The sequence below is a fragment of the Chiloscyllium plagiosum genome, unplaced genomic scaffold (genome assembly GCF_037043375.1).
Source record: "Chiloscyllium plagiosum isolate Xiang-an unplaced genomic scaffold, Cpla_swu_hap1 HiC_scaffold_19, whole genome shotgun sequence".
NCBI classification, from domain to species: Eukaryota; Metazoa; Chordata; class Chondrichthyes; order Orectolobiformes; family Hemiscylliidae; genus Chiloscyllium; species Chiloscyllium plagiosum.
The window spans coordinates 72428237-72454511 of NW_028270157.1; the positions used below are offsets into that span (position 1 = coordinate 72428237).

Here is a 26275-nt window from a genome sequence, read left to right on the forward strand (position 1 = left end):
CAAATTGGCTCTGTGACTGGCTTTGTCATTAGCAAGTTCGGGAAATAGAGCTCGTGATTAACAGGGATGGACTTACTGGTAATGGAAGAGGATGCCATCACCAGGCCGACTGAGCTTGGGGGACACCACTTGAATAGAGGCAATTGCATAATCTCGTTCAGGACTTATCGGGAACAGCCCATTGCAAAAACCCAAAACAAAGCCAAGCCTCAGCCATACAGTTAACATTTTTTCAGGAAAATATTGTTTGCAGCTGGATAAATAACCAATTATCTCACATACAGGACTCGTGCGCAAAGCTGGCGGAGGGAGGGGAGGGTGGAGAGGTGATGACTGTTCTTCACAAAGCTCATCATGAGCCATACTCTTGTGATTAGATGAGGATTGTATGCTACAATTAATACCTAAGGATTTGTACCAATAAACAAGACAGCCATTTAGATATAGCCAACCTGTGCCATTTCTCAGTGGACAGTGGAGTACATTTTACGAAGTCTATCTCACGTCGCTATTTATCTGATATGCTAATGACAGGGAAGACCAACAAAAAGTACTTGGAGAACTTAGACATTCTTAGACATTTTGCTGAGACAGGTGTATGCCTTAGAAGTGACAAATGTGTGTTGCAGGCACCCAAAATGACCTACTTGGACTACAGAGCTGACAAGACTGGGTTACACCCATTAGAAATATAAAGTAAGGGTGATCAAAGGTACTCTGGCTCCCATGTCTGTATTGGAGCTTATTTCTTTCCTTAGATTGGTGAATTATTTAGAAAATTCATGTGTAACCTGTCCTCCATCCTGGTATCCTTACAAATGCTGTTGAAAAAGGGTCAGCTTTGGAAGGGGTCGTAGTCAAGATGTAGCCTTTAGGGAAGGAAAGATGCAGCTGTCGACATCTAAGGTGTTGGCACACTGTGATTCCAAGTGAGATTTTATGCTGATATGCAACGCCTCCCTGTATGGCATCAGGTAGTGTTGCCTCACAGATGGCCCAATGGAGAGGAACACCCAATAGCGCTGACTGATGCAGAGAGCAAATAGGCCCAGATAGAGAAGGAAGAGGGTGGCCAGAGTGAGGGTGGGGTCGATCAGGGATAGTGGAGGGAAATGGTGCCGGGAATTGAAGGAGGTAGGGGAGGTTCTTAATGAATTCTTTGCTTCAGTATTCACAAGTGAGAGGGACCTTGTCATTTGTGAGGATGGCATGAAAAAGGCTGAAACGCTTGAACAGGTGATGTTAAGGAGGATGTGCTGGAATTTTTGAAAAACATGAGGACAGATAAGTCCCCTGGGCCATATGGGAAACACACAAGGTTTCTAGGGGAAGCAAGGGAAGAGATTGCTGCGCCTTTGGCTGTGATGTTTGCATCCTCACTGTCCACTGGAGTAGTACCAGATGATTAGAGGATAGCAAATGTTATTCCCTTGTTCAAGAAAGGAAATAGGGATAATCCTGGGAATTACAGACTAGTCAGTCTTACGTCGGTGGTAGGCAAGTTATTGGACACGAAGGTTAATGGCGTTGTGGATAGTGTAGAGAGCTGTTGTAGGTTGCAACAGGACATTGACAGGGTGCAGAGCTGGGCTGATAAGTGTCAGGTGGAGTTCAACCTGGAAAAATGTGAAGTGATTCATTTTGGAAGGTTGAATTTGAATGCAGCTTACAAGATTAAGGGTAGGATTCTTGGCAGTGTGAAGGAACAGAGGGATCTTTGGGTCCATGTCCATAGATTTCTCAAAGTTGCCACCCAGGTTGATAGAGTTGTTAAGAAGGCATATTGTCTGTTGTCTTTCCTGAGCAAAGGGTTTGAGTTTAAGAGCCATGAGGCTATAATAGTGCAGCTCTATAATGCCCTGGTTCGGCCACACTTGGAATGTTGTATTCAGTTCTGGCCATCTCATTACAAAAAGGATGTGAAAGCTTTTAGTGACGATGCAGAAAAGATTTACCAGGATGTTGCCTGGATTGGAGAGCAGGTCTTAGAAAGAAAGGTTGAGGGAGCTATGGCTTTTCTCATTGGAGCAAAGAAGGATGAGAGGTGACTTGATAGATGTGTACAAGATGATGAGAGGCACAGATAGAGTGATAGCCAGAGACTTTTCCCAGGTGGAAATGGATATCGTGAGGGGGCATTATTTTAAGGTGATTGGAGGAACGTTTAGGGGAGATGTCAGAGGTTGGTTCTTTACACAGAGAATGGCGGGTGCGTGGAATGCACTGCCAGCAGTGGTAGTAGAATCAGATACATTAGGGACATTTAAGCAACTCTTAGGCATATGGATGATAGTAAAATGTAGGGTCTGTCAGTTAGTTTGATCTCAGGAGTAGGATAAAAGGTTGGCACATCATCGAGTGTTCTATGTTCCATGTTCTGAAAGGTCTGGTGGTCGTCTTTGGTGTGAGAAAATGCCACCTATACCTCTTACAGACGTAAATTTGTAATAGTAACAGACCATACACACTTGTTAGCTGTACTTAGAGGACAAGGCCATGCTGACTGTATGGTCAGGTTGAATTCAGCAGTGGGCTCTCATTCTAAATGCATACAGTTACAAGGCAGAACACCACCTGGGAGCCCATGAAACAAATGCTGATGTCTTGACTCACCCCTGGCTGGTAGATACACCACCGGTGGTGCCACCATGGGGAGAGTCCATTTTGGTTTCAAACTTTCTGGTCACACTTGCAGTCACCACTGACAATATCAGCCTATGGACATGACAAGATCCCATCCTGCCAAAGCTAACACAGCTGGTAGTGATGGGGGAAACAAAAGAGTAATTACAACCAGAAGTGAAACCTTTCTGGACTTGATGAGACCAAATCACTGTAGAGAATGGCATTTTATTATGGGAAGCAAGAGCAATTGGCCTGAGCAAAGCTTGCTGCCAGATACTAGCTGAGCTCCACCAGGATCATCCAGGGATGTCCTAATGAAGATGTTGTCGAGAAGTTATGTCTAGTGACCAAGATTGATGCGGACGTAACCGCATTGGTGGGACAGTATCCAGAGTACCAACAAGGACAGAAATGATTCCAGCAGCTTCTCCTACACTTGTGAGAATGAAGTAAGGTCTGCAGATGCTGGAGATCAAAGTTGAAACTTTATTGCTGGAACAGCACAACAGGTCAGGCAGCATCCAGGGAACAGGAGATTCGACGTTTCGGGCACAGGCCCTTCTTCCTGAAGAAGGGCCTGTGCCCGAAACGTCGAATCTCCTGTTCCCTGGATGCTGCCTGACCTGCTGTGCTGTTCCAGCAATAAAGTTTCAACTTGTGAGAATGGCCATGTGAACTCTGGGCATGGTCACACGCTGACTATGCCAGCTTTTTCATGGGCTCAATGTTCTTATTCATTGTGGACATCCACTCTGTGGTTGAGCGTGCACAGAATTCATTTGCCAAACATGGGGATGATGATAGAAAAACTGAGCATCTTTTGAAATACATAGACACCTGGAAGTGTTGGTCACAGACAATGAGCCATAATTTCCCAGGAAGAAATTTGAATATTTCATAAAGTCGAATGGCATTCGGCATATAGGGATAGTTCCGTACGATTCACCAAACTGTCTTGCTTCTTGTTTGATTATTGAGCCACCTCTCATGCACTACAGGGACAACTCCAGCAGATTTGCTAATGGGGAGAAGCCTCTGCACCAGATTAAATCGGATTTTTCTGGACCTGGGGGGGTGGGAAGGAAAAACAGCATCAGGAATGTTGGACACAAGATTCCTCTAATCAAGAGAGACAGATTATTCCAGGGGATGAAGTTTGGTGCTAAAACCATGAAATGGCCCTGCATGGGTAAGAGACATGGTCGACACAAGGTCAAGTCCCTTGATGTACAAAGTTCGAGTAGGTGAAATGGTCCTGAACAAGCAGTTGGATTACTTGAAAGCTGCAAACACAAAAGTGGGGTAGGAGCAAAACATTCCTGCCCCCTCAACAGCGAAAAAGGCTGTCAGAACCCATATGTTCTCTTCCCTCTGTCTAGCATTAAAGAAACTTTGGAGTCTTGGATGGACATGACATGTGCCACAGTCTTGACACCTTTTTGGCCTGAAGCATTCCAGAAGAAACTCATCCTCTCCTTCAGGTGGTAGAGGCGGGCTACGGTCTGATATACGCCGCCGTAACCAAACCTGAGTCGGAGAAATCAGATCCTGTGGCGTGCATAATAGCTTCAGGAAAGGCTGTGAAAACAAACAGGCCCACATCCCTGAACTTGGAGGGGAAAGGATGAAGTAATTGTAACAAGGTCGGCCATGTGAGCTTCGTAGAATGAGTTTCATGATTGAGCCAGGTTAACAGCCCCAATCAATGAGCCCCAGCTGACAGATATAGACAGTCGTGAGTATTGAATAAAATTATTTGCACAATGGTGTCTTCACTGAGTCCCTGCACTTACACACACAGAATACAGGAGAACAAAAGAAAATTAACAGGGGAGTTAAAATCTTCTCAGTTTAGGGGACTGACCACAGCCAGTGTACAAAACGAAATAAAAGGGAAAAAGAACAGGAGAGGCTAAGCATTGCCTTTATTGTGCTTTGCTTGTTACTGGTTCACCGGTCACATGGGTGTTTTCCTGGTGGTGGAAATATTGAACAAAATTATTTGCATAAGGTGTCTTTACTGAGTCACCACGGGTGATATCGGGTAAAATAAGCACAAGATTCAGAGATTCTTCTCATTGTATGGACTGGCTCTGAGCTGGCTGCTCAGTGCCCATGGACAGTAGGAGAGAGAAAAGGTGAAAAACAATAAACAGGTGTGGCAGAGATTCTGTTCACTCTGAGAGCTGGCTGTGATGAAGCTGGACCAATGTCAAGTATCGTAGGATCTCTACTGTGTGGAAGGAGCATTCAGCCCATAAGGTCTACACTGACCCTCTGAAGAGCGTCCCATCCAGACCCCCATGTCACTCCTGTAACCCGGAACTGCCATGGCTGATTCACCTAACCTTCACATCTTTGGATGATGAGGGGAAACCAGAGCAGACACGGGGAGATTATACAAACTCCACACAGATAGTCGCCTGAGGGTGGAATCGAACAGGAGGCCCTGGTGCTGTGAAGCAGCAGTACTAGCCACTGTGCCTCCCAAGTACTATGCCCATGTAAATAAAAGGTGACTTGGTGACAGGATATTGGTCTCTGTGGAGTTAGTTCATAGAGTTCTTTCCAAAATACCATACATGGCTCCCTCAGCAGATGAAAACTCCTTGTACAGATAGTTTGAAAGCTGCCACTTGCTGCAGCAAATCCTCTTATTCTGCCATTTCTTCAGGCAGGCAGATATTTCATTCCAGACTAGATGCTTCCTGGCAGCCGGATTACAATGTAGACCTCCAAGAGTCAGTGTAATTGTCCTTCACTCTTTGCAGTTTGAAGTGTACTTAACCTAATTGCGTGTGACTTTTCTTTTCAGGTCTTGATCCGTTTTCAGATTCAGAGAGGTTTGGTTGTAATTCCAAAGTCTGTTACCAAAAAACGCATTCGGGAAAACTTTAAGGTATGTGAGGGGAATCCTTAATTCTAAGGCATAGTGGATGAGGAGAACTGAAATTTGTTGGTAGAATACCCGCTTGAAATTTCTTCATTCTGTACCAGAGATATTAAATTGAATTAAATGAGAGAAATTTGGGATTTAGGGGTGGCACGATGGCTCAGTTAGCACTGCTGCCTCACAGCACCAGGGTCCCCAGGTTCAATTCCAGCCTTGGATGACTGTCTGTGTGGAGTTTGCACATTCTCCCTGTGTCTGCGTGGATTTCCTCTGGCAGCTCCGGTTTGCTCCCACAGTCCAAAGATGTGCAGGTCGGGTGAATTGGCCATGCTAAGTTGCCCATTGCATTAGGTGCATTAATCAGAGGGAAATGGGTCTGGGTGGGTTACTCTTCGGAGGATCGGTGTGGACTGGTTGGGCCAAAGGGCCTGTTTCCGCACTGTAGGAAATCTAATCTAATCTAAAAACATAGGAAACTGGCCATCCTGGGATCCCTGTTTTGAAGCCTGAAGTGCCATGATTACCGAATAGCTTTGCTGGTATGCCTGAATTTTTAAAAATGGGCTATCAGTTAAAATATTCTTTGTTTGCTCTTAGTGGTAGTGTGGTGCTTTACCTTGTTTTTGTAGGCCTTGTGTCTATTGTAAAGATAGTTTTGTGCTTTTATGCAGGTTTTTGATTTTAAGTTGAGTGATGAGGAAATGAAGACTATCCTTTTGTTAAACAGGAATTGGAGATGCTGCCCATTTCATTGGTGAGCCATTATTAACAAAGTGACTATTCTCATTTAATTTTTGATGCAAATATTTGAATAGTTGTGTGTGTAACACAATGATCAGGGAATGACTCCTTTGTAAATAGAGTTAAAGGCAGAGGTTTGATGTAGAAGAGAAGGAAGCATTGCTTTCTTTTTAACTTGCAAATTATCACAATACCTTTGTCACTGTGTATTGCTGAAAAAAAAAGTCATGCTGCTGAAACTATTGATTCGGCACTTATTATGGCAAAATTGCAAGAATACAAACCTCCAAGTAGAACAACAAATAATATTTACATGAGAAGGGTGTGCTTGATTAGTTGGCAGGTTGAATTTGATTGGTAGAGGCATTACCTTGGAGAATGCACAGCAAATGCCTATTCCAGAAACGCAAATATGCCAAGCATGGATGTGTTTTTTTCTGTTTGAAAAGCACAGGACTCTGCTTTTGAATGTGTATGACTTCTAGCTTGCATGACAGAGCCACACTGCTACTCTGATTGATGATCTTAAATTAATTGTTGGTGTAGTTCTGAGCACATTCGAGATCATTTTGCAAGTCTGTCCAACAACAGATATGAGTTTACAATTGGTAATTTGTTCTAAGTTTTGTAAATAGGATCTGGTTGAGTACATCAGTACTCTGCCTGTTGTCTATAGGCAGAGCAATATATCATTTGATATTTACACCTTACGCACTTGGCATCATATTGGCACCGAAATTTATAAATTGTATTGCTTCTCTATATGATACACAGAACTTCATTTTTGAATTGATTACAGCATCCTGGTAATATTTGTGTTATTACTGACCATGCCTTGTGGCTTTTTCAGCTTGGAGGCATTCTCTGTTCATTCCCTATGGCCATGACCCAGAGTCAACTTTCCTGGTATGATTTGAATAAAAGCTAAACATTTAAACTATTTCCCATGGTCCATTCTACATGGCATTAACTCTACTGATCTGAATCCATTTGCCAACCAATCAGAATGGTTCTTCTGAAGAAATAAATTGTTGTTTTCCTTTGTTAAATGCTGGAGAAACTCATCAGGCCTGACAGCATCAGTGCAGACACAAACTCTCCACATGAATGTTCCTCAGTTGTTGAATTTGGAGGCACTTATGAAAAGAAACCAATTGCCATTTTAATCAGATATCAAAAAAAGTCCTTTTTAGGACCAGGATTGAACACAATTTTTCTAATTAAATGATACTGAAGGTAAATAGTTAATTTGGTGTAGTCTTTGCCTTACTTGGGCTGAAACAATAAATTGTCATGCAATATTAAAGTAGCGGCACTGAGAGAAGGTGAAAATGATAAAAGAAAACTTTTCATTGGAGCAAAGAAGGATGAGAGGTGACTTGATAGAGGTGTACAAGATGTTGAGAGGCATAAACAGAGTGGATAGTCAGAGACTTTCCCATGGCGGAAAAGTCTATCACAAGAGGGCTAATAATTTTAACATAATTTGGAGGAAGGCTGAGGGGAGATGTCAGAGATTCTTTACACAGAGAGTGGCAGGTGCTTGGAATGCACAGCTGGCAGTGGGAATAGAGACAGATACATTAGGGACATTTAGCACCTCTTGGATGAGAGGCGCATCGATGATAGGGAATATAGATTAGTCTGATCTTGGAATCGGATAAAAGACTGGCACAACATTGATGGCCAAAGGGCCTGTACTGTGCTGTACTGTTCTTTTGTTACTTGAGGATATTGTCATGCCATGTATCAGTTCAAGGTTAGTTCAAATGGTCAATTAATGTGTCAGTGTTCATCTTATGAAAACTCTATTGTTCTCTTTGAACTACAACTTAATTCTGCAAATCAGCAGTATGGTTCACAGGCCAGTTTATAGTATTCTTTCAAATCGAGAAACCATTTTGTTATAATAAAAATCTACATATTTTTGTTGCCTAAATTCAAATTTTAGATCCTCATTCTCCCCTTTGGTCACTCTATGACCACACTATAAAGGCATGGATCAAATTAATCCAAATCAATGGCAGCAAAAGACTGCCATAATTCCTCTTCCTCCGAAGGGGAATCAAGGGCAGCCAATAATGTTTCCTCATCATGATTTAAGTAAAGAAGAAGCATTTTCTGGATGGAACTAATATTGTCAATAGAAGTTAATATTTTAGCAATAATAAGCAATATAATTGCTATAGCAATTACCAACAAAAAGACCAATTAAAACAATAGCACCATACAAAGACATATTAATTAATCAGTTGTACCATGAGCCAAAACCCCAATCCTCCCATCCTGCACCTTCGTTCATTTGGTTGACAAAAGTGTGCATATTATCAATATGTCTAATAATGTTTTCGAAAAGATCAATGACCCTCCATAATGCATTTGCAAGTATGTAAACGGTTTTGTTGGGCAAATAGGCGCATTTCTGAAAGCATGTCCCTAATTTCTATTAAGGCAGCAGTTGTCTCATTTCCCAAAATTGTGAGTCCACAAATGAGATAATTATGGTTTTGATGACTAATAATTCTTAAGGACTCTCCTATTGAAAGAATAATCACAGCTGCATATGCCAATAAGTGTGTTTTACTTCTTGATATGGCCTTTGGATTCTTCCATTCTGCACAAGTGTCAGGAGAAACTGTATGTTTTAAAGGGGAATTATGATTTCAGTGCCATGTAATTGGACAGGGAACAGGAGTTGGAAATAGTGTTCCTACAGCTACGGCATGAGGACTACTTGCTCTATTCAGGACAAGGTAGTTAGCTGCCTTACTTTAACTGAAAAAAATATATTCAGGTTTAGCATAGGCAATATAGGGACCTTCCCAATAAGAAGCAGACTATCTTTGTGACTTCCTGGGGTATGTGGATAATCCTTGATCACATAATTTGGCCCTGGGTGCTGAGGGTGAAAATCATCCATTACTAATGAGGTGAGTTTCTTGATAAGAAACATGGTCAACATCCCAAAATGGTTCTTCCCCTCCAATAACTGGGAAAATATTAGTGCCGTTAGGGGTATCCTAATGAAGGTGGGTATTGTTACCCATTCCACATAGAGTTTGAATTCCAGTGATAACAAGAATGCATTTTTCGTTAAGGCATACAAATGAGATGCAAGGTCCTTCAGAAAAGCAGTGGCGACTAATACATTTAATCATAGCACAGGAAAAAAATGGAAGCACTCTTACGTAAGCGCACTGCCATTCCTTACCCTTGTAGTAATTTGGATAGGATATTGCGGATTTATTGGAGGAAGTCCACAAACAAGGAGCAGGTGCGGATAGGTAATAACTAAAAGATATTACGTCCTGTAAATACTTTAGTACTATTCCATACCCCCCATGTTAGGATTTGGAAGGATAAAAGGGGTCAGTGAGTCTCTTATTGAAGTAAGGGCATAACAAATTACTTCATCCTCTCCAAACATTTTATTATGGGTCTCTAAAAACATCCCCCCTTTGTCTCTTTTACTCCGTGATCTATCTGAAAGGGGATAAGGCTTATCAGGGATGCCCATAGTACAAATGTAATCAAACTGCACACAACGCCTTTACATGGTAAAGACCATTTAGACTTGTTCTGTAAATGAACAGTTAATTTCTATGCAGTTGACCATGGTAAAAGTCATTCTTGGCAACATTCAGTCTTTTGGCACACACAAGGACATCTTCCTGGCATAGTTGGTACACAGTCTCTGTTTGCTCAGGATTGCACAGGTAAACTGTCCCTTCTTGTGCACCAATGCTGGCAATGGCAAGTCCACACAACAAGGTCAAGTTCGATCTTAATCATCTCCCACCTTGCAAGGTTGGAGACCACGAAGTGTCCATTGTAATAAAGTATAAACCATTTCCTTCTTGTATATAAGTATATACAATATACATATATTCAATTAAAATACGCAGCAGCAAAGAAATAACACAAACTAATTTGGTAGAGGTCACCCATATTCTGGTTTGAGTATTGCAGGAGTACCTTATTTGAGGCCATAATTTGTGCTGTTCAGCAGGCTAGAAGCCCTAAGAGCAATTTTAAAACAAATAATTCTCAAATTAATCAAACTCAAATAGCCCACTGGAGTAAATATATTGCCCATACTGGCAAAAAGCTCGTTCATTTTAAATGATGCACTAGAGATTCCCTTCCTCCCCATTATTTTCTTGTTTTATATGGAAAAGCCCAGGCATGGGTGAATTAAGCAAACCTATTTTTATAAATCCAGCTTTGCTGGGATGTAATACTCTTTGAAGTTTTGCTCCTAAGAAAAACTATATTATCTAAAATTAAGATTAGTTCTGCAATATATTGTATTCTCTTTTTTAACAAAAAACATTAACATCGTGCCCAATTAAATGGCCCAATCTACAGCTTTAGTTAACAGTATTTAGAATTAAATGTAGAAACCTGATGGTGATTTTGAGCAGAAAAGTTGGTGATGAATATTGGCTGGAGGGCAATGCTGTTCCCAAATTATGGTAACGTAACACAAAGTTTTCAAACCACACTGATTTTTTTCTAATATTGAGCTAACCCTAGAATTTAGATATTGGTACAATCTTAAAATTATAAACCATCACTGTTCAGTATTAAATATCCACGTGAAGATAATAGCTCAGCCAGACACTCTTTCTTAAGTCTCTCAGCCCAAACCAAAAATAAATCAAATCAACTAGTGTGCATTCTTACAAGCTCCATACACAAAGCAAAGATATTTAGGCTTAGCGTCCATGTATGAAATCAAATCACTTGATAATTCAGTCAGTAGTATATTATAGTATAAAGTGCCAGTAACTATTTCAGAAATGGAAATTTACAAATTACTTCCAAATTTCAAAACAATATTGAAAACAATCCAAACACTAAACCCAAATGATTACAGTCAGTAAGCAATAGAGAAATCAACCTTTACATTGTGAATTGGCACTGAACAGACAGTATCATTCCCCCACGATTTTTGCATCTTACCCAGGTCTGGCATACCAATCCATATACTGTGTCTAAACGGGTTTTGCTGGCAACCCAATGGGATCAGAAGTTTGGGGCGTATGGCTGCCTGTTTGGCAACTGCATATACTTGCCCATTACTTTAGAAACAGTATCAGTTTCATCAGCATGAGCCAGATATCTTGATAACTGTCAGATTGATTGGACAAAATAGCATTACGATAATGCTGCCCCCCCCCCTTGAGAGTTAAAAATCTTCAATGTTCCCACAAGGCTCCAAAATTGTGGATCATATTAAAAGCACAATGAAGAGTCAGTGTATATTAGTAGATTTTCCTTTTGATAGGATGAAAGCCTGTTGATTCCCAATGTCAGCTCTGAGGTAACATTAAAGACACGTTACTTCCCATTGGCCACATTTCAACAGTTAAAGCAAGGGCCAGGCATTTGCCCCTGGGTTTTATTTTGATGTCTTGTTGCCAGTCTCAAAGGTGAAATGCTGGGGCCTGCCTGTCCCCATCTTCAGGATCCCCTCGGGAAAAGGTTGTCCAGCAGTGGTCATCGGGTAGGTACATGAGGTGGGTTCCGCCCCCAGTGAGTATCCTGGTTCCAATCAACCCTATCAGGGCTGGCATACGGCATTTGGGCTCGCGAGGATGCTGAATATAACTTGTTTTACCGGTAACTTGCATCATGGTTCAGTCCGGTTCTGGCCATCCCAATAGAAAACCACTGCTCACCTCATTTGCGACTGGAAATTCCTGAACTGGTTTGTACTGTTGGTCTGGATCATGTCAGTGACACCAGCCAGAAAACATTGCAAAAGCAAAGGGTTAAATAAGGGTAATTGAGTTTCTTGATTATTGTTCAATTGTTTGTCACTTCCATCAGACAGATAGGCACATCTTTCAGTCTTGAAACACAAGCCATTCGTATTCAGGCTACTCCTAGAATTTTAATAATAATAGATGAAAAGTATAGATGGCATGTCTCTTTTCATTTGTCATCAATAGGCAAGTTCTTCACTACCAAATGACTAAATGTAATCATTATAAAGTATTTAAATCTTCCCGTAGGCTGATCATGAAAGGTAGTCTGGATGATGATGTAGAGCACTGTCAAGATAGATCCAGGAACAATCAGCTGTGGAATGAGCTAGAGAAGAAGCTGATTTAGACCTTGTGTTTCTTTTAATTTATAAAGACAGTAATTGTAATTTGGTTAAATGTGATTTAAGCTTGAAACTAACATCCACAAATTGAAAAGAAACTTACATAGAAACAATAATAATCGCACAGAATGAGGAAAGAGTTGCCGAAAACTGGGATAACTGGGAAGTGGAAAGCCTTCAAAAATGAGGTAACGAGAGGCCAGAGACTGTATGTTCATGTTGGGAGGAAAGGCAAGGCTGGTAGTTATAGGGAATGCCGGATGGCTAAAGAGACTGAGGTTGAGCTTTTGGTCAAGAAAAGGAAAGAAGCAAATGTCAGGTATTGACGCCGGGGATCGACTGAATCCCTTGAAGATTAGAAAGGCAATAGGAGTATACTTAAGAGGAAAATCAGGAGGGCGAAAAGGTAACATGAGATAGCTTTGGCAAATAGGGTTAAGGAGATTCCAATGGAATTATACAAATATGTGAAGACAAAAGGGTAACCAGGGTGAAAATAAAGCCCTTTAAAGATCAACAAGGCCGTCTGTGTGTTGAGCTACTGTAAATGGGGAGAAACTGAATGAGTATTTTGTATCAGTGATTACTTTGGAGAAGGATTTGGAAACTAGAGAACTTAGGAAATAAATAACGACATCTTGAATGATGTTGCTATTACAGAGGAGGTGGTGCTGGACATCTTAAAGAGCATAAAGGAGGATAAATCTCTGTGACCTGATCAGGTTTACCCTAGAACTTTTCAGGAAGCAACAGAAGTGATTACTGGGCCCCTTATTGAGATATTTGTATTACGAATAGCCACAGGTGAAGTGCTGGAAGACTGGATGTTGACTAATTTGGTGTGACTATTTAAGAAAGGTGGTAAGGAAAAGCCAGGGAACTATGGACTGGTGAGCCTGACACCAGAGGTGGGCAAGTTGTTGGAGGGGACCTTGAGGGTCATGATTTACAAGTAATTGGAAAGGCAAGGAGTGATTAGGGATAATCAACATGGCTTTCTGCATGCAAAATCATGTCTCACTGACTTGGTGGAATCTTTTGAAGAAGTAACAAAGAGGATCGATGAATGCGGAACGATGGATGTGATCTGTACGGACTTCAGTGAGTCATTTGACAAGGTTCCACCTGGTAGATTGATTAGCAAGGTTAGCTCATATGGAATACAGCGAGAATTAGCAATTTGGGTGCAGAACTGACTCGAAGTAGGAGATGGAGGGTGGTGGTTGAGAGTTGCTTTTCAGACTGGAGGCCTCTGCCCAGCAGCATGCCACAAGGATTAGTGCTGGGTCCTCTCCTTTTTGTCATTTATATCCAGGAATCCCCTACTTTTTTGAATGTTCACTTTACGCCACTTCACTTTTATAAAATACCTACATTAGGAACTGTTTTCGCGAATCTGAAGAGGATTTTCTCTTTTACAAAAAATGGCAAAATTTTTCCCATATAAATGATACACCTACGCTTTACGTCACTTTTGGTTTACGAAAACTTTCCTGGGAATGCTTTACTTTTGGATAGCGGGGGATACTTGTAAATGATTTGTATGTGAACATAGGAGATATTGTTAGTAAGTTTGCAGTTGACACCAAGATTAGTGGTGTAGTAGACAGTCAAGAACGTTACCACGTATAACGGGATCGTGTTCAAATGGGTTAGTGGGCCAAGGAGTGGCAGATGGACTTTAATTTATATCAATGTGAGGTGCAACATTTTGGAAAGGCAAATCAGGGTAGGATTTATACACTTAATGATAATGTCCTGGTGAGTGTTCCTGAACAGAGACCTTGGAGTGCAGATTCATAGTTCCTTGAAAGTGGAGTCACAGGTAGATGGGATACTGAAGAAGGCATTGCTTGTCTTTATTGGTCAGTGCAATGAGTAAAGAAGTTGGTAGGTCAAGTTGTGGCTGTACAGGTCATTGATTAGGCTACTTTTGGAATTCAGTGTTCAGTTCTGGTGTCTCTGATATAGGAAGGATGTTGTGAAACTTGAAAGGGTTTTGAAAAGATTTACAAGGATGTTGCCAGAGTTGGAGGGTTTAACCTATTTGGAGGTGCTGAAATGGCTGGGACTGTTTTCCTTGAAGCATTTGAGACTAAGGGGTCAGCTTATAGACATGTATAAAATCATGAGGGAAATATATAGGATGAAGAACAAAGGTCTTTTCCCCAGTGTAGTGGAATCCAAAACTAGAGGGCATAGTTTTAAGGTGAGAGGAGAAAGATTTAAAAGGGATATGAGGCAACTTTTTCACGCAGAGGGTGGTGGCAAGTACGGACTGATCTACCAGTGGAAGTGGTGGAGGCTAGTACAATTACATTTAAAAGGCATCTGGATGGGTGAATAGGAAGGGTTTAGAGGGATACGGGTCAAATGCTGGCCAATGGGACTAGACTAATTTAGCATATCTGGTTGGCTTGGACGACTTGGACCAAAGGGTCTGTTTCTATGACTCTGCAATAGGTTAAATACATAAACAACAGGAAGCCTTTAAAAAAATACTTCAAGATGTTCAATAACAAAATCTCAGTGAGAATGACCCATCCTTGGCTTACCAAGGAAAGCTCATGAATACATTTGAGGAACAGAAGTTTGCCTCATCGCGATGCATGACTTTTGCCCCATCTCATCTCATCTAATGTGATCTTGCCCACCTCTGAGCCTTCAGGGCAGATTGCAAATATAATAGGCAATCTCCGTAGATCTGGCACAAGACAACTAGTGAGTGAGTTGCGAGCTTTTGTCTGTAACACTGGCAGCTTGAAGCAGGTGAATGTACATCAAAGGCTGAAACTGACCTAATGGATGCAATATAAAAGGTGAAACTGCAAGCCTGACCTCAGCCGCATGAAAAGTAGCTCAGTGGTTAGCACTGCTGCCTCACAGCACCAGGGTCCCAAGTTCGATTCCTGTCTGTGTGGAGTTTGTACATTCTCCCCGTGTCTGTGTGGGTTTCCTCCCACAGACCAAAGATGTGCAGGTCAGGTGAATTGGCCATGCCAAATTGCCCCATAGTGTTAGGTCAATTAGTCAGAGAGAAATGGGTCTGGGTGGGTTACTCTTCGGAGGGTCAGTGTGGGCTGGTTGGGCTGCTGGGCCTGTTTCCACACTGTCGGGAATCTAATCTTAAAAAATAGACTTGCACTGATCTAAACTTAATGACTTTATGTAAGGGTTGCAACTTGGTACTTTTTGGTTTCAAAAGCACTTGAAATAATCAGGCTTGCAGTCAGTCAACCAGAAATAATTTCATGCCTTTAGTATATGACCAACATGAGAGGATCATTAAAGTGTGTGCCAAATTCCCATGGAACTACCATAATGTGCTCTTTGGTAATCTCAGGTTCCCCAGCTGTTCTTTCCAACAGATAGCTCCAGCACCTGTGACTTGACTGGCTGCTGAGCCCAGTGATTTACCCTACCACAGTAGCACAGGAAAGCTACAAGCTGAATCATCTTTACATCTATGGCAGAATTGAGCAAGCATTTACAAATGGATTTTTTTGCTTCAGTAAGGTCTGGCAGCATCTGTGGATAGAAACCAGAATTTGCCATTCAGGTCAGGTGGCCTGTCCTCAGAACTGACCGTTGCAGCAGAGACAAGATTAGAATGGTGCTGGAAAAGCACAGCAGGTTAGGCAGCATCTGAGGAACAGGAAAATCGACATTTCGGGCAGGAGCCCTTCATCAGGATCTGCAGTCCTCACTTTCTCCTGATCATTGCAGCAGTCCACTGATGGCATCTGGCCAACTTAAAAATGTTCCAACTATCTCTACTCTTCCTATGTTAAGCAGTCCTCTATCTATGATCTAGCACCTATAGCTCTGAGCCCTTACATATTAATTAACCATGATGTAATTTAATGGCAGAAGTTTGAAGAACAGAATGGTCTTTCTTCCCCAATTTTGAATCAGTTCTTATTTTTTGAAAAAAATGTTAATGTCTGTTGCTGTTGCAATTGAAGTCAGTAAACTAAATATAACAAAAGGTATTCTGGGATGACCATATGTGCATGGTTCAGTCAACACTTCTCTTTGATGTAGAGGAAGTATAATTGTATCTATCAATTTAAAGAGGGGAAGTGGAGCTATTATTCTAACAATGGACTGGATATTAGAGTAAACATAATGGTGATCAGAAACAAAAACAGAAATAGCTGGAAAAGCTCAACAGTTCTGGCAGCATCTGATTCTGAGAACTATACGTGCACACAGATTTTGACAGGAAACTTAATTGTTCAAAGACATTGTGTGAAGTTGCTGCACTTGCGTATACGCACTAATATTACCAGAAATTGTTAGATGTGTCTATTTTTGTATAAATACCCTTGTGTGATAAATCTTAGTTTAGATTAGAGTGGTGCTGGAAAAGCACAGCAGTTCAGGCAGCATCCAAGGAGCAGTAAATTCGACGTTTCGAGCAAAAGCCCTTCGTCAATCTTAGCTATTGTTAAGCAATCTCTCTATAGGACTAAAACTTAACATATACAGAGAGTTTCATCCCTTCAGATTATTCATTGTTGAAGATCATAAGGAATGCATTTGTTTTTCCATTTTTCTTTCTGCTGTTCTCTATTTACCTTTATTTCACTTAGTAAATTGTTATTGTCAATAACTGCCACCTCCTGGTTCAGTGCTACCCTTAAAGAAACTTCATTGTTAGCGAGTTTTGATAAGATTTGTAGCTCAGGGTAAGGTTCTGGATGTAGGTTTGCTCGCTGAGCTGGAAGGTTCGTTCTCAGATGTTTCATCACCCTACTAGGTAACGTCTTCAATGAGCCTCCGAATGAAGCACCGGTGGTATAGCCCACTTTCTATTTATATGTCTGAGTTTCCTTGGGTTGACAATGTCATTTCCTATGGTGATGTCATTTCCCATTCTTTTTCTCAGGGGGTGGTAAATGGGATCCAAATCAATGTATTGTTGATAGAGTTCCAATTGGAATGCCATGCTTCTAGGAATTCTCATGCGTATCTCTATTTGGTTTGTCCTAGGATGGATGTGTTGTCCCAGTCGAAGTGGTGTCCTTCCTCATCCGTATGTAAGGATACTAGTGAGAGTGGGTCATGTCGTTCTATGGCTAGTTGATGTTCCTTTATCCTGATGGCAAGTTTACTGTCTGTTTGTCCAATGTAGTCATCCTAGGACAAGCCAAACAGAGACATGCACGAGAATTCCTAGAAGTATGGCATTCCAACTGGAACACTATCAACAAACACATTGACTTGGATCCCATTTATCACGACCTGAGAAAAAAAATGGGAAATGACATCACCATAGAAAATGATGTCAGCCCAGGAAATGACATCATCAAACCAAGGAAACTCAAACATATAAATAGAAAGCAGGCTACACCACCAATGCTTCATTCAGTGGCTCACCTAGTATGGTGACGAAATGTCTGAAATTGAGCCTTCCAGCTCAGTGAGCAAACCTACATCCAAAACTTCATTGTGATTGTGAGGACAAATAGTTGATTGCTGTAGTCACATCAGTCCTAAATGCTATGTGGACATGCCATACTCTTTGGATGGTTTTGCACTCAGGGCAATCATAGAATCATACAGTAAATAAGAGGTCCTTAAGACCATCCAGCCTGTATTGGCAAAATATACTTCTACCTGTACTAGTCTCACTTCCTGCACTAAGCCCATTGCTTTGAATGTTATGACACTTAAAGTGTTCATCCAAGTATTTTTTAAAGGTTGTGAGAGTTCTTGCTTCAACTACCCTCTCAGGCATTGTGGTCTCGGCCCCCCACAAATTCTGGATGAAAGCATTTTTCTAGATCCCATCTAAACCTGTTGCCTTTCACTTTAAATTTATGCCCCCTTGTTAATGACTCTTCAACTAAGGGGCACAGCTGCTTTCTATTCACCCTCTATATGCCCCTCAAAATATTATACACCTTTATAAGGTCCCCAGGCAATGCACTCTACTCCAAAGAACACAATCCAGGCTTATCCATCTTCTCGTCAAAATTGAAATGCTCAATCCCAGACAAAATCCTGTTGAATGTCAGTTGCACTCTGATACCTGTGTTCTTCTGAGCTTCCTTGTGTCTTGCCATTCATTGATTACTTGATTGTCTTGTTCCCTTTTCCAAATTGCATCTCCTCACATTTATCAGGGTTAAATTCCAATTGACACTGTTCTGCCCATCTCACCAATCCATTTATATACTTCTGCAACGTAACACCTTCCTCACCGTCAACCACCTGGCCAATCTTTGTGTCAGTTGTAAACTGTTACCCGTCCCACATTCTCATCTACATTTATGCATATTACAAACAAAAAGGGGTCATCACTGATCCCTATGGTATGCCACTCCACGCCAGCCTCCAGTAATGTAAACGGCCTTCTAGATTCAATCTGTCTCCTATCACTAAGCCAATTAATTCTGGTATCCATCAAAAATTTTGAGAAGCAGTTCAAATGTATTGTTCATTCACTGCAAGTAAAATCGATTCGGTATGAGGAATTCTTATAATGTCTCTTGAATTATTAGAAATATCTCTAACTTTATTCTCTTTATTTTTTAGGTGTATTAATCACAAGGACTACCCGTTCAAATAAACTTTTAAACGTGTACTTCAAGTGGAACATCCTGGTCACGTGTTTGAAAATTTGTGGCTTCTCTATTTATAGACGTAAACAGTAGAATTAATTACTAGGGATCTGAAATTCTCCATTTTTAAAAAACTGTATACTAGCATGATTTACATCCATGGTGAACAACTGAAGTATTACATCTCTGTAACTGTACTTTGATATATTTTAGAAGTTACTTGTTCTTATTATGTTCATAATGCAGACAAACATTTTAGAATGTAATGTTGCAATTCTGCTTGGGTGCCTCATTGTGTTGCTCTGCAAATCTGGGAATTGCAGTCACATTGCTCACAATTTCCTGGTGTGAATGGTTGGAGGGTGAAACTCATGCTGGTGACATCAGCTTGGAGCATTGACCTTCTGTTCTAATTTGTGAAGCACAGCAATCTTCTTGATTTGTGTTATATGTCTTTGTTTATCACTTATAAGCCCAATAATAAATATAAAGGACAAAGATTGAAATAAACTTATTATTGGCCCAAAGACAGCATTACATTGAGCAGAGCTTTGTCATTGTGTCAAGGCAGAAACCAATTCCATATTGCACCTTAGTGGACAGAATAATTAATTTAAAAATTAGTTAGAATAAGTCAGGATTCTTCTAATCTTTGAATATTGGATAACTAAATAGTCATAATATAGAAATAGGAACTGCTGGAAAGACTCAGCTGGTCAGGCAGCATTTGTGGAAAGAAATACAGTTTATGCCTGAGTCTAATATAACTCCTTTTTGGAACTTGAATAAGAGACTGATTCAGTTTCAAAGTGATGGAGATGTAGCTGGAGAGCAGGGTTTTGATAAGGACTGAAGGCTGTGGGCTTAATTTTGCTGGCCCAGATGGTGTAGGTGGCACCAGGCTGAAAATTAGGGCAGGGTCACATTTTAAAGAGATACCTGATCCATTCCCACCTTTGAGGGAAATTCCCAGGGACAGACATAGGGATTAAAATCACAGATCACTCCAATGACACAGTCAGTAGCCCCAAATAAGCACTTCTGTCCAATGTTTACAGGATGTTCCTGACATTAGATCGGCAGAACCTGACTGTTCTTGATATGATTTTCTACTCTGGAGTTGTGGGTGCTGAGATGACCTAAAGTGCAATGTAGGATCTACACATCCTAACACATGTGGGGTTTGAAGAGGAGTTGGGTAGGATGTTTGGATTTCCTCATGTTCCTTCTGTTGTTTGCATTTGACCTCCACCTGGACTTTTCGTGGATGCTTGAGATAGCTGACAGCTTCATGAAAGTTTCTGAATTCAAGCAGTCCAGGGTTCCTTGATGTGCTCCATTCAACAATACTGACTGCTTCTGTATCCTTGATGAGAGCCATTTAGTTCTTAGCTCTCAATGGGATAGGTCATTGCTTGTGTACGTTTTGAACTATAATTTAACTCAAGTCCCATTGTCTGTTGCCTGAATGGTTAAAGTGCAATGTGGTGAGTATCTCTCTTTACAGAGGCAGCTACTTTACTGGCATATACTGATGCTTGTTTCCAGGTTTGACTTGGGGCATGCAATCTACACTCCGTCTCTGAGTCTCTCCAACATCTCTGGTGTCTTCTCAATCAAGTCTGACTCAATTGCAGACTTTATGACCTTCTATTTCAAATTTGCCATGGGTTTTGGCCACTGAAAACTATTACTTATTAATTCAAATGTGCTGAGGATTGTGGCTTGGAAAATGATATTATTCTGATTGACTTAGGTGGAGCTAAATTCTATTGGCTCAAGGTGTAGTAGGTAAGGCATCTGAACTTAGGGCTTGGATTAGTACCTGGGAGAATGATGTTATTGATATCACTGAGACTTGGTCGAGGGAAGGGCATGCTGGGTAACTAAATATCACAGGATATTGATGCTGCAGGTGGGATAGAGAGGAAGGTAAATGGGGTGGAGGAGTTGTTGGTCAGAGAGGATATCCACAGCTGTGCTGAAGGAGGGTATTATGGAGCACTTGATCAGTGAGGCAATATTGGCAGAGTTCAGAAATAGCCCCAAGTGCTGGGGCTGTACTACAGGTAATCCCAACAGCGAGCTTGAGATCGAGGTACAGATTATGGAAACAGATTATGGAAAGATATAGGAGCAACAGGATGGTGGTGATAGGAGATTTTAATTTTCCCAACATTGATTGGGATTCACTAAGTGTTAGAGGTCTAATTGGAGCATGGTTTGTCAGGAGCATCTTGGAGGGGTTTCTAGAGCAGCATGTAAATAGTCCAACCCAGGAAGGGGCCATACTGGACCTGGTGTTGGAGAATGAACCTGGCAGATGGTAAAACCTTTAGTAGGGGATTCCTTTGGGAATAGTGATCACAATTCCGAACATTTTAGAATACTCATGGACAAAAACGAGAGTGATTCTAAAGGAAGAGTGAGTGAGGATTACAGATGCTGGAGATCAGAATCAAGAGTCTGGTGCTGGAGAAACATCAGGATTAAAGGCTTATGCCCAAAACATCAATTCTCCTGCTTCTCGGATGTTGTCTGACCTTCTGTGCTTTTCTAGCACCACATCTAAAGGAAGATGGGGGAAAGGCCAGCTATACCAAAATTCGGCAGAAGCTGGGGCATGTAGATTGGGAGCAGCTGTTTGAAGGTAAATCCACATTCGAGGTCGATTAGAGTGTAGGAGAGACATGCTTTTGTGAAAATGAGGGATAGAATTGGCAAGATTAGGGAACCATGAATGACAGGTGAAATTGAAAGACTAGCTAAGAAGAAAAAGGAAGCATACATAAGGTCGAGGCAACTGAAGACAGAAAGGCTTTGATACTACATTCCCGATATTCTTCCAATCTGAAACGAAGAATTTAGAGGGCTAAAAGCGGTTCTGAGATATCTTTAGCAAATGGGGTTAAGGAAAATCCCAAAGCCTTTTATTCATATATAAGGAGCAAGAGGGTAACTAGAGGAAGGATTGGCCCACTCAGTGTTAAAGGAGGAAAGTTATACATGGACTCATAGAAAATGGGTGAGATTCTTAATGAGTATTTTGCTTCAGTACTCACCAAGGGGATGGACATGATGGATGTTGAGCTATTTGATTAGAGTCTAGATTAGAGTGGTGCTGGAAAAGCACAGCAGGTCAGGCATCCGAGGAGCAGGAAAATCAATGTTTCAGGCAAAGGATGAAGGGCTTTTGCCCAAAACATTGATTTTCCTGCTCCTCGGATGCTACCTGACCTGCTGTGCTTTTCCAGCACCACTCTAATCTAGACTCTGATCTCCAGCATCTGCAGTCCTCACTTTCGCAAAGCTATTTGATTATTCTAGGTCAAGTTGACATAAGGAGAGAGGAAGTTTAGGGTATTCTAAAAGGCATTAAGGTGGACAAGTCCCAGGTCCAGATGGATCTATCCAAGATTACTGAGGGAAGCGAGAGAGGAAATCACTGGATTCTTTGCAACATCTTTGAATACGGGTGAGGTCCCAGAAGACTAGAGAGTTGCTAATGTCGGCCCCTTGTTTAAGAAGGGTAGCAGAGATAATCTAGGTAATTATAGAGCAGTGAGCCTGACATTAGTGGTAGGGAAGCTGAAGTAGAATATATTTAGGGATAGGATCTCTTTCCATTTGGAAGAAAATGGGCTTATCAGTGACAGGCAAAGTGGTTTTGTGCAGGGAAGGTCATGTCTTATCAACTTAATAAAATTTTTTGAAGACTTTGGTTCGGCCATGTTTGGAATACTGCGTGCAGTTCTGGTCGCCACATTACCAAAAGGATGTGGATGCTTTGGAGAGGGTATAGAGGAGGTTCACTAGGACATTCCTGGTATGGTGGGCATTCTCTATGAAGAGAGGTTGAGTAGATAAAGATTGTTTTCATTAGAAAGACAGAGATCAAGGAGTGATCTGATTGAGGTCTACAAAATAATGAGAGGTATAGACAAAGTGGATAGCAAGAAGCTTCTTCCCAGAGTGGGAGACTCAATTACTAAGGGTGACGAGTTCTAAGTGAGAGGGGAAAAGTTTAGGGGAGATATGTGTGGAAAGTTCTTTGTGCAAAGGGTGGTGATGCATGGAACTCCTTGCCAGTGGAGGTGGTAGAGACAGACATGCTCGTGTCATTTAGTTAAAAATCACACACCAGGTTATAGTCCAACCGGTTTAATTGGAAGCACACTAGCTTTTGGAGCACTGCTCCTTCATCAGGTGTTGTGGAGGACACCTGACACCACAACTACCTGATGAAGGAGCGTCGCTCCAAAAGCTAGTATGCTTCAAATTAAACTGGTTGGACTATAACCTGGTGTTGTGTGATTTTTAACATTGTGCACCCCAGTCCAACACCGGCATCTCCAAATAGTGTCATTTAAGTTGCGTCTAAACAGATGCATGAATGAGCAGGGACCAAAGGAATACAGAGCCATAGAAAATAGATGGCAGATTTGGATAAGGATCTGGTTAGGCGCAGGCTTGGAAGGTCGAAGGGCCTGTTCCTGCATTGTAATTTTCTTTATGTGTGAGATCAATCTAAGATTGACTGTAAAGATATGGTTAAATTATGTCACTTCCTATTATTGCCTGATTGGATCCTTACAGTGTCAATTGTCCATTACTTTATTGATCCATCAACATTATCGTTTATTTTTTGTTACTTTTACAATCCTTTGCTGAGATAAGAATGTATTTTATGATATTTCCTTTGCTCATTTGTTGAAGATGGGAAGTTGGATGCTGCAATATTCTTGCAATTGAAACAATGTGCACAAGAGAATCAGTTTTTGCTTAATTGGTGTTTACTTATTTAAGCAAAACTCACAAATTTGCTTAAATCAGCTTAACTATATAAAGCTAATATAGATCATAAATTAATATTGAAGATAAATGAAAAGATGGGGAAATATTTTACAAAGCATGTATATTTTCTAATCAATTTATTCATGGGAAATGCAGGGTTAGGGGAGAAGGATGTATCTGGGTGGGATCCTCTACAGTGTGTTGGTGTGGACCTGTTGGAGAATGGCCTGTTTCCAACTCAGGTGGGACTTGACCGCAGATGTCCTGGTCTAGAGGTAGGGACACTACTACAGCACCAAATGAACCTTTTACAAATGTCTAATGTTCATACATATATAATTAAAGTGTATAAATGGTGAGGCCATTCATACCATGCAGAGTGTCAGCACAAAAGGGCAAGTCAAATTGCAATACTGAGAGCCTTTTGGCTTTGGTTGAAGTGCCAGTGCACTAAAAGGCATGGCATGGCTAAGTAAGGCAGCAATAATGCAAGCATGTAGGTAGATCTACATGCAGCAAACTGATTGAATGCTAAAAAAGCAAGTGAGCATCCCTGAGTTATAGGAGAAAGTGAGGTCTGCAGATGCTGGAGATCAGAGCTGAAAATGTGCTGCTGGAACAGCGCAGCAGGTCAGGCAGCATCCAGGGAACAGGAGAATCGACGTTTCGGGCATAAGCCCTTCTTCATTATGCCTGAAGAAGGGCTTATGCCCGAAACGTCGATTCTCCTGTTCCCTGGATGCTGCCTGACCTGCTGCGCTGTTCCAGCAACACACTTTCATCCCTGAGTTATAGCCTTACCCAATGTGTAATTTGGTTGGCTGCCTCTGTGCACAAAATATCCTTGCCACAGCTTTGTAATACTAGTGTAGGTTTAAAATGCATAAATGTGCTGCAAGTAGATTGCAGAAGTGCTGTGAGATTGCAAAGCTGGCAATTGTCTGATGTCAGTGTCATCCTTGATGTGTGCGTGTAGCTGGAGCCTGGAATTTACCAGCCTGGAAATGCAAGCATTGAGCAGGCATTCTTATTGAGTAATGTCACCTTCTTGTTCACTGTCAGCAAATGGTCAGATGTATATTATTGAGGCAATTAATAAGGATGATGAGCAAATGGGGCAGCACGGGTGCTCAGTGGTTAGCACTGCTGCCTCACAGTGCCAGGGACCTGGGTTCGATTCTAGCCTGGGATGACCGCCTGTGTGGAGTTTGCACATTCTCCCCGTGTCTGGATGGGTTTCCTCTGGGGTCCGGTTTCCTCCCAAGGTCCAAAGATGTGCAGAACAGGTGAATTGGCCATGCCAAGTTGTCCATCATGTTCAGGGAAGTCTAGGTGAGATGCATTAATCTGGGGAAATGTAGGGTAATGGATCTGGATGGGATATTCTTCGGAGGATCGGTGTGGACTTGTTAGGCCAAAGGGCCTATTCCCACACTGTAGGAATTCAAATTCTCATTCACATTAATAGCCATTTTGCCAATGAAAAGCGAGAATCTTGTGTCAATGCCTGAAACATAGCTGTTAAATGCTAGTTGCTGTCAACACTGAAAATGGTCTTGTTGGACATCTTCAGTTATTTTCCCAGATTTCTCTCAAAGTCCACATCCTTCAGGCCATTTAAAATTTTGTCCAATAAATAAAAACAAAGTTAATCTACACATGGCTGCGATATATTTTCCCTCTGTTCCCACAGTGAAAAAAAGGAGCCTACCTTTACTAGTAATACCAGAACTTTCTGATGAGGTGAGGTGAGAGAGTGAGTTCATCAATATTGAAAGTGTCAAGTTCTTGCAATCTGACTGAGATGGAAATAAATGAAATAGGGCCCTCTCAACATTAATCATTTGAGCGTCACCTTCATTTTGTTTGCAATCCCTTCTCTTCATCATGTGAACCTAATTAAAGAAGCACTAAAGTCTGCATAGACAAAATAATTGTGAACTCAATGAATGTACTTTGCATAATTACAACTAGAGTAAGTTGATCATAAATCACAAGTCTCCTTCCTAACACTTGAGAGAGAGGTTGTTTTGATTATGCTATAGAGCTTACATGTGTCATGGCTACTGGCAAATTGTTGGTGCACTTTTCTCTGTCCTTTTTATTTTGTTGTCTATGACCTACTTTCTTTCTTGGAGTTTTGGTTGTTCTTCCAGTTCAGGAATGCCTTGTACTTTTGATTTAGTAGCTCCTGGATCTCATGGTCATTTCTCATCAAACCGATATTGATATTTCCTGATTGAGAAATCTTGAGTCTCCTGCTGTTTATAATGGACCAAATGCATGTTCTATAGTTCCTGCTCGTTGAGCACTGCCAGGCATGAACTAAGTAGGTGTTTTATGTTTTGCAGAGTCCCTGAATCCATTAATATTAAATGTTCTGCAAGAGTATTTGTTGTACCACTGCTGTTTTGGGGCAGGCTGATGGAGATAATAGCTGGAAATGTGTTGCTGGAAAAGCGCAGCAGGTCAGGCAGCATCCAGGGAACAGGAGAATCGACGTTTCGGGCATAAGCCCTTCTTCAGGATGGAGATAAT

At 41.3% G+C, this 26275-nt stretch overlaps 1 protein-coding gene across 3 annotated transcripts in view; it reads left to right on the forward strand.

Moving 5' to 3' along the window:
• Positions 1 to 19470, forward strand: part of LOC122546348 (aldo-keto reductase family 1 member B1-like) — a 63067-nt gene extending 43597 nt beyond the window's left edge. For 2 of the 3 annotated variants that reach the window (XM_087997525.1, XM_087997526.1), the window contains 3 exons: positions 5441 to 5524; positions 6190 to 6272; positions 18918 to 19470. In XM_087997525.1, coding sequence (XP_087853651.1) covers positions 5441 to 5524; positions 6190 to 6272; positions 18918 to 18951 — 201 coding nt within the window. In that variant the 3' untranslated portion in view covers positions 18952 to 19470. The remainder of the gene's footprint in view (positions 1 to 5440; positions 5525 to 6189; positions 6273 to 18917) is intronic. The other variant, XM_087997527.1, reaches the window with a different exon arrangement.
• The last annotated feature ends 6805 nt before the right edge of the window (positions 19471 to 26275 follow it).